General features: G+C 39.8%; 1 protein-coding gene across 1 annotated transcript in view; it reads left to right on the forward strand.

Annotated features, from left to right (window-relative positions):
* LOC115122968 (copper-transporting ATPase 1-like) overlaps positions 1-8,653 on the forward strand; it is a 76,341-nt gene extending 67,688 nt beyond the window's left edge. Inside the window, exon 21 of the mRNA XM_065018366.1 lies at positions 7,529-8,653. Coding sequence (XP_064874438.1) covers positions 7,529-7,802 — 274 coding nt within the window. The 3' untranslated portion in view covers positions 7,803-8,653. The remainder of the gene's footprint in view (positions 1-7,528) is intronic.
* Positions 8,654-9,755: the final 1,102 nt, after the last annotated feature.

Raw genomic sequence — 9,755 nt, forward strand, 5'->3', positions numbered from 1 at the left:
ACTAACTCTCCTCTCTGTTTGTAGTTACACTAACTCTCTCTCTCTCTCCTCTGTCTGTTTGTAGTTACACTAACTCTCCTCTGTCTACACTAACTCTCCTCTCTGTTTGTAGTTACACTAACTCTCCTCTCTGTTTGTAGTTACACTAACTCTCCTCTGTCTGTTTGTAGTTACACTAACTCTCCTCTGTCTGTTTGTAGCTACACTAACTCTCCTCTCTGTTTGTAGTTACACTAACTCTCCTCTCTGTTTGTAGCTACACTAACTCTCCTCTCTGTTTGTAGTTACACTAACTCTCCTCTGTCTGTTTGTAGTTACACTAACTCTCCTCTGTCTGTTTGTAGTTACACTAACTCTCTCTGTCTGTTTGTAGTTACACTAACTCTCCTCCTCTGTCTGTTTGTAGTTACTAACTCTAACTCTCCTCTCCTCTGTCTGTTTGTAGTTACACTAACTCTCCTCTCTGTTTGTAGTTACACTAACTCTCCTCTCTGTTTGTAGCTACACTAACTCTCCTCTGTCTGTTTGTAGTTACACTAACTCTCCTCTCTGTTTGTAGTTACACTAACTCTCCTCTGTCTGTTTGTAGTTACACTAACTCTCCTCTGTCTGTTTGTAGCTACACTAACTCTCCTCTCTGTTTGTAGTTACACTAACTCTCCTCTGTCTGTTTGTAGTTACACTAACTCTCCTCTGTCTGTTTGTAGTTACACTAACTCTCCTCTCTGTTTGTAGCTACACTAACTCTCCTCTGTCTGTTTGTAGTTACACTAACTCTCCTCTGTCTGTTTGTAGCTACACTAACTCTCCTCTATTTTTGTAGTTACACTAACTCTCCTCTTTCTCTCTGTTTGTAGTTACACTAACTCTCCTATCTCTGTATGTAGTTACACTAACTCTCCTATCTCTGTATGTACTAACTCTCCTCCTCTGTCTGTTTGTAGTTACACTAACTCTCCTCTGTCTGTTTGTAGTTAAACTAACTCTCCTCTGTGTTTGTAGTTACACTAACTCTCCTCTGTCTGTTTGTAGTTACACTAACTCCTCTCTAGCTACACTAACTCTCCTCTCTGTTTGTAGTTACACTAACTCTCCTCTCTGTTTGTAGTTACACTAACTCTCTCTGTCTGTCTGTTTGTAGTTACACTAACTCTCTTCTCTGTTTGTAGTTACACTAACTCTCCTCCTCTGTCTGTTTGTAGTTACACTAACTCTCTCTCTGTTTGTAGTTACACTAACTCTCCTCTCTGTTTGTAGTTACACTAACTCTCCTCTGTCTGTTTGTAGTTACACTAACTCTCCTCTCTGTTTGTAGTTACACTAACTCTCCTCTCTGTTTGTAGTTACACTAACTCTCCTCTGTCTGTTTGTAGTTACACTAACTCTCCTCTGTCTGTTTGTAGTTACACTAACTCTCCTCTCTAGTTACACTAACTCTCCTCTCTGTTTTGTACACTAACTCTCCTCTCTGTTTGTAGTTACACTAACTCTCCTCTGTCTGTTTGTAGTTAAACTAACTCTCCTCTGTATGTTTGTAGTTACACTAACTCTCCTCTGTCTGTTTGTAGTTACACTAACTCTCCTCTCTGTTTGTAGCTACACTAACTCTCCTCTATGTTTGTAGTTACACTAACTCTCCTCTATGTTTGTAGTTACACTAACTCTCCTCTGTCTGTCTGTTTGTAGTTACACTAACTCTCTTCTCTGTTTGTAGTTACACTAACTCTCCTCCCTCTGTCTGTTTGTAGTTACACTAACTCTCCTCTCTGTTTGTAGTTACACTAACTCTCCTCTGTCTGTTTGTAGTTACACTAACTCTCCTCTGTCTGTTTGTAGTTACACTAACTCTCCTCTGTCTGTTTGTAGTTACACTAACTCTCCTCTCTGTTTGTAGTTACACTAACTCTCCTCTCTGTTTGTAGTTACACTAACTCTCCTCTGTCTGTTTGTAGTTACACTAACTCTCCTCTGTCTGTTTGTAGTTACACTAACTCTCACTAACTCTCCTCTCTGTTTGTAGTTACACTAACTCTCCTCTCTGTTTGTAGTTACACTAACCTCTCTCTGTTTGTAGTTACACTAACTCTCCTCTGTCTGTTTGTAGTTACACTAACTCTCCTCTGTCTGTTTGTAGTTACACTAACTCTCCTCTATTTTTGTAGTTACACTAACTCTCCTCTCTCTGTCTTTTTGTAGTTACACTAACTCTCCTCTCTGTATGTAGTTACACTAACTCTCCTATCTCTGTATGTAGTTACACTAACTCTCCTCCCTCTGTCTGTTTGTAGTTACACTAACTCTCCTCTGTCTGTTTGTAGTTACACTAACTCTCCTCTGTCTGTTTGTAGTTACACTAACTCTCCTCTGTCTGTTTGTAGTTACACTAACTCTCCTCTCTGTTTGTAGTTACACTAACTCTCCTCTGTCTGTTTGTAGTTACACTAACTCTCCTCTATTTTTGTAGTTACACTAACTCTCCTCTTTCTCTCTGTTTGTAGTTACACTAACTCTCCTCTCTCTGTCTTTTTGTAGTTACACTAACTCTCCTCTCTGTTTGTAGTTACACTAACTCTCCTCTCTGTTTGTAGTTACACTAACTCTCCTCTGTCTGTTTGTAGTTACACTAACTCTCCTCTGTCTGTTTGTAGCTACACTAACTCTCCTCTCTGTTTGTAGTTACACTAACTCTCCTCTCTGTTTGTAGCTACACTAACTCTCCTCTCTGTTTGTAGTTACACTAACTCTCCTCTGTCTGTTTGTAGTTACACTAACTCTCCTCTGTCTGTTTGTAGTTACACTAACTCTCTCTCTTTTGTAGTTACACTAACTCTCCTCTCTCTCTCTGTTTGTAGTTACACTAACTCTCCTCTCTCTGTCTGTTTGTAGTTACACTAACTCTCCTCTCTGTTTGTAGTTACACTAACTCTCCTCTCTGTTTGTAGTTACACTAACTCTCCTCTGTCTGTTTGTAGTTACACTAACTCTCCTCTGTCTGTTTGTAGTTACACTAACTCTCCTCTCTGTTTGTAGTTACACTAACTCTCCTCTCTGTTTGTAGCTACACTAACTCTCCTCTCTGTTTGTAGTTACACTAACTCTCCTCTGTCTGTTTGTAGTTACACTAACTCTCCTCTGTCTGTTTGTAGTTACACTAACTCTCCTCTATTTTTGTAGTTACACTAACTCTCCTCTTTCTCTCTGTTTGTAGTTACACTAACTCTCCTCTCTGTTTGTAGCTACACTAACTCTCCTCTCTGTTTGTAGTTACACTAACTCTCCTCTGTCTGTTTGTAGTTACACTAACTCTCCTCTGTCTGTTTGTAGTTACACTAACTCTCCTCTCTGTTTGTAGTTACACTAACTCTCCTCTCTGTTTGTAGTTACACTAACTCTCCTCCCTCTGTCTGTTTGTAGTTACACTAACTCTCCTCTGTCTGTTTGTAGTTACACTAACTCTCCTCTGTCTGTTTGTAGTTACACTAACTCTCCTCTGTCTGTTTGTAGTTACACTAACTCTCCTCTGTCTGTTTGTAGTTACACTAACTCTGTTTGTAGTTCCTAACTCTCCTTTCTGTTTGTAGTTACACTAACTCTCCTCTCTGTATGTAGTTACACTAACTCTCCTATCTCTGTATGTAGTTACACTAACTCTCCTCTCTCTGTCTGTTTGTAGTTACACTAACTCTCCTCTCTGTATGTAGTTACACTAACTCTCCTATCTCTGTATGTAGTTACACTAACTCTCCTCCCTCTGTCTGTTTGTAGTTACACTAACTCTCCTCTGTCTGTTTGTAGTTACACTAACTCTCCTCTGTATGTTTGTAGTTACACTAACCTCTCCTCTGTCTGTTTGTAGTTACACTAACTCTCCTCTCTGTTTGTAGTTACACTAACTCTCCTCTCTGTTTGTAGTTACACTAACTCTCCTCTCTGTTTGTAGTTACACTAACTCTCCTCCCTCTGTCTGTTTGTAGTTACACTAACTCTCCTCTCTGTTTGTAGTTACACTAACTCTCCTCTGTCTGTTTGTAGCTACACTAACTCTCCTCTCTGTTTGTAGTTACACTAACTCTCCTCTGTCTGTTTGTAGTTACACTAACTCTCCTCTGTCTGTTTGTAGTTACACTAACTCTCCTCTGTCTGTTTGTAGTTACACTAACTCTCCTCTGTCTGTTTGTAGTTACACTAACTCTCCTCTGTCTGTTTGTAGTTACACTAACTCTCCTCTGTCTGTTTGTAGCTACACTAACTCTCCTCTCTGTTTGTAGTTACACTAACTCTCCTCTCTGTTTGTAGTTACACTAACTCTCCTCTGTCTGTTTGTAGTTACACTAACTCTCCTCTCTGTTTGTAGTTACACTAACTCTCCTCTCTGTTTGTAGTTACACTAACTCTCCTCTGTATGTTTGTAGTTACACTAACTCTCCTCTGTCTGTTTGTAGTTACACTAACTCTCCTCTGTCTGTTTGTAGTTACACTAACTCTCCTCTCTGTTTGTAGTTACACTAACTCTCCTCTCTGTTTGTAGTTACACTAACTCTCCTCTCTGTTTGTAGTTACACTAACTCTCCTCTGTCTGTTTGTAGTTACACTAACTCTCCTCTGTCTGTTTGTAGTTACACTAACTCTCCTCTGTCTGTTTGTAGTTACACTAACTCTCCTCTGTCTGTTTGTAGTTACACTAACTCTCCTCTCTTTTTGTAGTTACACTAACTCTCCTCTTTCTCTCTGTTTGTAGTTACACTAACTCTCCTCTGTCTGTTTGTAGTTACACTAACTCTCCTCTGTCTGTTTGTAGTTACACTAACTCTCCTCTCTGTTTGTAGTTACACTAACTCTCCTCTCTTTTTGTAGTTACACTAACTTTCCTCTTTCTCTCTGTTTGTAGTTACACTAACTCTCCTCTCTCTGTCTGTTTGTAGTTACACTAACTCTCCTCTCTGTTTGTAGTTACACTAACTCTCCTCTCTCTGTCTGTTTGTAGTTACACTAACTCTCCTCTCTGTTTGTAGTTACACTAACTCTCCTCTCTCTGTCTGTTTGTAGTTACACTAACTCTCCTCTCTGTATGTAGTTACACTAACTCTCCTATCTCTGTATGTAGTTACACTAACTCTCCTCCCTCTGTCTGTTTGTAGTTACACTAACTCTCCTCTGTCTGTTTGTAGTTACACTAACTCTCCTCTGTATGTTTGTAGTTACACTAACTCTCCTCTCTGTTTGTAGTTACACTAACTCTCCTCCCTCTGTCTGTTTGTAGTTACACTAACTCTCCTCTCTGTTTGTAGTTACACTAACTCTCCTCTCTCTGTCTGTTTGTAGTTACACTAACTCTCCTCTCTGTTTGTAGTTACACTAACTCTCCTCTCTGTTTGTAGTTACACTAACTCTCCTCTCTTTTTGTAGTTACACTAACTCTCCTCTTTCTCTCTGTTTGTAGTTACACTAACTCTCCTCTGTCTGTTTGTAGTTACACTAACTCTCCTCTGTCTGTTTGTAGTTACACTAACTCTCCTCTGTCTGTTTGTAGTTACACTAACTCTCCTCTCTTTTTGTAGTTACACTAACTCTCCTCTTTCTCTCTGTTTGTAGTTACACTAACTCTCCTCTCTGTTTGTAGTTACACTAACTCTCCTCTCTGTTTGTAGTTACACTAACTCTCCTCTCTGTTTGTAGTTACACTAACTCTCCTCTCTCTGTCTGTTTGTAGTTACACTAACTCTCCTCTCTGTATGTAGTTACACTAACTCTCCTATCTCTGTATGTAGTTACACTAACTCTCCTCCCTCTGTCTGTTTGTAGTTACACTAACTCTCCTCTCTGTTTGTAGTTACACTAACTCTCCTCCCTCTGTCTGTTTGTAGTTACACTAACTCTCCTCTCTGTTTGTAGTTACACTAACTCTCCTCTGTCTGTTTGTAGCTACACTAACTCTCCTCTCTGTTTGTAGTTACACTAACTCTCCTCTGTCTGTTTGTAGTTACACTAACTCTCCTCTGTCTGTTTGTAGTTACACTAACTCCTCTGTCTACACTAACTCTCCTCTCTGTTTGTAGTTACACTAACTCTCCTCTGTCTGTTTGTAGTTACACTAACTCTCCTCTGTCTGTTTGTAGTTACACTAACTCTCCTCTCTGTTTGTAGTTACACTAACTCTCCTCTGTCTGTTTGTAGTTACACTAACTCTCCTCTCTGTTTGTAGCTACACTAACTCTCCTCTGTCTGTTTGTAGTTACACTAACTCTCCTCTCTGTTTGTAGTTACACTAACTCTCCTCTCTGTTTGTAGCTACACTAACTCTCCTCTCTGTTTGTAGTTACACTAACTCTCCTCTGTCTGTTTGTAGTTACACTAACTCTCCTCTGTCTGTTTGTAGTTACACTAACTCTCCTCTGTCTGTTTGTAGTTACACTAACTCTCCTCTCTTTTTGTAGTTACACTAACTCTCCTCTTTCTCTCTGTTTGTAGTTACACTAACTCTCCTCTGTCTGTTTGTAGTTACACTAACTCTCCTCTGTCTGTTTGTAGTTACACTAACTCTCCTCTCTGTTTGTAGTTACACTAACTTTCCTCTTTCTCTCTGTTTGTAGTTACACTAACTCTCCTCTCTCTGTCTGTTTGTAGTTACACTAACTCTCCTCTCTCTGTCTGTTTGTAGTTACACTAACTCTCCTCTGTCTGTTTGTAGTTACACTAACTCTCCTCTGTCTGTTTGTAGTTACACTAACTCTCCTCTCTGTTTGTAGTTACACTAACTCTCCTCTTTCTCTCTGTTTGTAGTTACACTAACTCTCCTCTCTGTTTGTAGTTACACTAACTCTCCTCTCTTTTTGTAGTTACACTAACTCTCCTCTCTCTGTCTGTTTGTATTTACACTAACTCTCCTCTCTGTTTGTAGTTACACTAACTCTCCTCTCTCTGTCTGTTTGTAGTTACACTAACTCTCTTCTCTGTTTGTAGTTACACTAACTCTCCTCTGTCTGTTTGTAGTTACACTAACTCTCCTCTGTCTGTTTGTAGTTACACTAACTCTCCTCTCTGTTTGTAGTTACACTAACTCTCCTCTTTCTCTCTGTTTGTAGTTACACTAACTCTCCTCTCTTTTTGTAGTTACACTAACTTTCCTCTTTCTCTCTGTTTGTAGTTACACTAACTCTCCTCTCTCTGTCTGTTTGTAGTTACACTAACTCTCCTCTCTGTTTGTAGTTACACTAACTCTCCTCTCTGTTTGTAGTTACACTAACTCTCCTCTCTCTGTCTGTTTGTAGTTACACTAACTCTCTTCTCCTCTCTGTTTGTAGTTCCACTAACTCTCCTCTTTCTCTCTGTTTGTAGTTACACTAACTCTCCTCTCTCTCTGTTTGTAGTTACACTAACTCTCCTCTCTCTGTCTGTTTGTAGTTACACTAACTCTCTTCTCCTCTCTGTTTGTAGTTACACTAACTCTCCTCTCTCTGTCTGTTTGTAGTTACACTAACTCTCCTCTCTGTTTGTAGTTACACTAACTCTCCTCTCTCTCTGTTTGTAGCTACACTAAGCCCAGTGCTGAGCTACTGGAGTCTCGTTTGGGCAGTCAAAAGAGACACGCTGCAAGCCTATCAGATGTCAGCGTCCACATCGGCATGGGCGATTTGCGCAGCCCCTCCCCCAAGTTGAGGCTATTTGACCGTGTCGTCAACTTCTTCCGCGCATCCATCAACTCCCTCCAATCAAAGCACTCCCTCAACTGCATGGCCCTCAGCGACTCCGACAAATACTCATTGCTGGTGGGGGAGGCCCACTGCGAGGAGGAGTTTGTCTGAGGCTAGGTTAGTCTATGCTAACTTAAGCTTGGTTTAGCCATTATATGCTTGGCTAAGCTAAGCTAACTTAAGGTAGCGAAAGCTAGCCCATGCTAACTAAGTGGGTTACATAGGTTCATTTTCCCGTCCAGCTATACAGGTGCCCCCAGGGCAGCATCTTTTGACTTGAAAAAGCCTTTCTGTTTCCCCTCACCCTCTGTCTGACTGACAGTGTGCACTCTAATGGATGCTTGGGAGGACTTTGTGTTCACTACCGCTGCCAAAATGTCTTTTGTCAACGGCTACAGGGTGAAGGGATCTTACACTAGGGTTTATAGGATCTCTGGCTCTCTTTGTTCAGGGGTTTGAGACAATGCAGGTGTCAGTCGCCAGGAAGATGTGCTGTCTTTTTTTCTATGTGTTTATAATATGAAGGTTTGCAGAGACTATCTTTGACATCTGTCCAAAGACACTCTAAAATGGTGCCCGATGTTAAAAAAATGTACTTAATATGAGTGCCTTTTTCCTTCTGAGGGATCAGAAGTATAATAATTATGCTGTTGTATATTATGATTATATAAGAGTGTTTATGTTAGCCTTATTTAAAAACGTGAAAACAATTATCACAGTACTTATTTGTACTTTGTCATATATTTTCCTTGGAAAACAAAGGAATGTTGTTGAGCACATACCGATGTCATTTGTCATCTAAATGTTTCCATCGTAAACATTGGTTTCTCAAATCAGGAAATATATACTGTATGTGAACAATCATTTAAGAATGTACAGTATGAAGTATAAACTCTAAGGATCTCTTTCTACAGAACACTTATGGAACCATGTGTACCAGTAAACGTTACTCCAAGTGCCAATTGTAGACTCTCTCTCTCTCTCTCTCTCTCTCAAAGTCCAACACATTTCAAAGATAACGCTGCACTGAGCAGGAGGACCAGGTTTTTTTCTTCTACTGAATGTGTACGGTGATAAGGACACTGATTGGTAGATTACGATGCTGAAGTGGTCCAAATCCTGCCTGTACAATCACTGACAGTCTGCTATACCAGTGCTGATCTAGCAGTGGTGTAAAGTACTTAAGTAAAAAATACTTGAAAGTACTACTGAAGTAGTTATTTGGGGGGTATCTGTACTTTACTATTTATATTTTGGACAACTTTTACTTCACTTCATTCCTAAAGAAAATATTGTACTTTTTACTCCATATATTTTCCCCTGATAACCCGAAGTTACATTTTGAATACTTGAATACCGAAAACTTGTGAGATTCACACACTTATCAAGAGAACACGTGGTCATGCCTCTGAACTGGCAGACTTACTAAAACAAGTGTGATCTTTTGTAAATAATGTCTGAGTGTTGTCCGGATAGCCAGGGGCACACTCCATTTCAAAAACAAGAACATGGGGCTGTCCTCTTCGCTTCATATAAGGAATTTGAAATTATAAATACTTTTACTTTTGACGCTTAAGTATATTTTAGCAAGTAAATGTACTTTTGATACTTAAGTATATTTAAAACCAAATGCTTTTAGACTTTTACTCAAGGATTTTACTGGGTGACTTTTACTTTTACTTGAGTAACTTTCTACTAAGGTATCTTTACTTTTACTTGAGTAACTTTCTACTAAGGTATCTTTACTTTTACTCAAGTTTGACAATTGGATCCTTTCTCCACCACTGTGATCTCGGGTCAGCCCTGCCCCCCTGATCCTAGATCACCACTCTGACTCTGAGACTTGTGTAGTTGTTTGACAAGTATGCTTTACCACAGTCATGTATTGACTGAGTTTCTCATAGAACGGCAACGAAGAAGAATCGGAATTCGGAATCTCAGTTGAACTCCGTAATTGACTGGATTAGTAACAGCGGCTGAGGAAAACAGCCAATCATCAGTTATTAAAAGTAAATTCTCCACTGTGAATGAAACAACGTGTTACATGGTGGAAGAAGTATATGA

Source organism: Oncorhynchus nerka, linkage group LG5 (genome assembly GCF_034236695.1).
Source record: "Oncorhynchus nerka isolate Pitt River linkage group LG5, Oner_Uvic_2.0, whole genome shotgun sequence".
NCBI lineage: Eukaryota > Metazoa > Chordata > Actinopteri > Salmoniformes > Salmonidae > Oncorhynchus > Oncorhynchus nerka.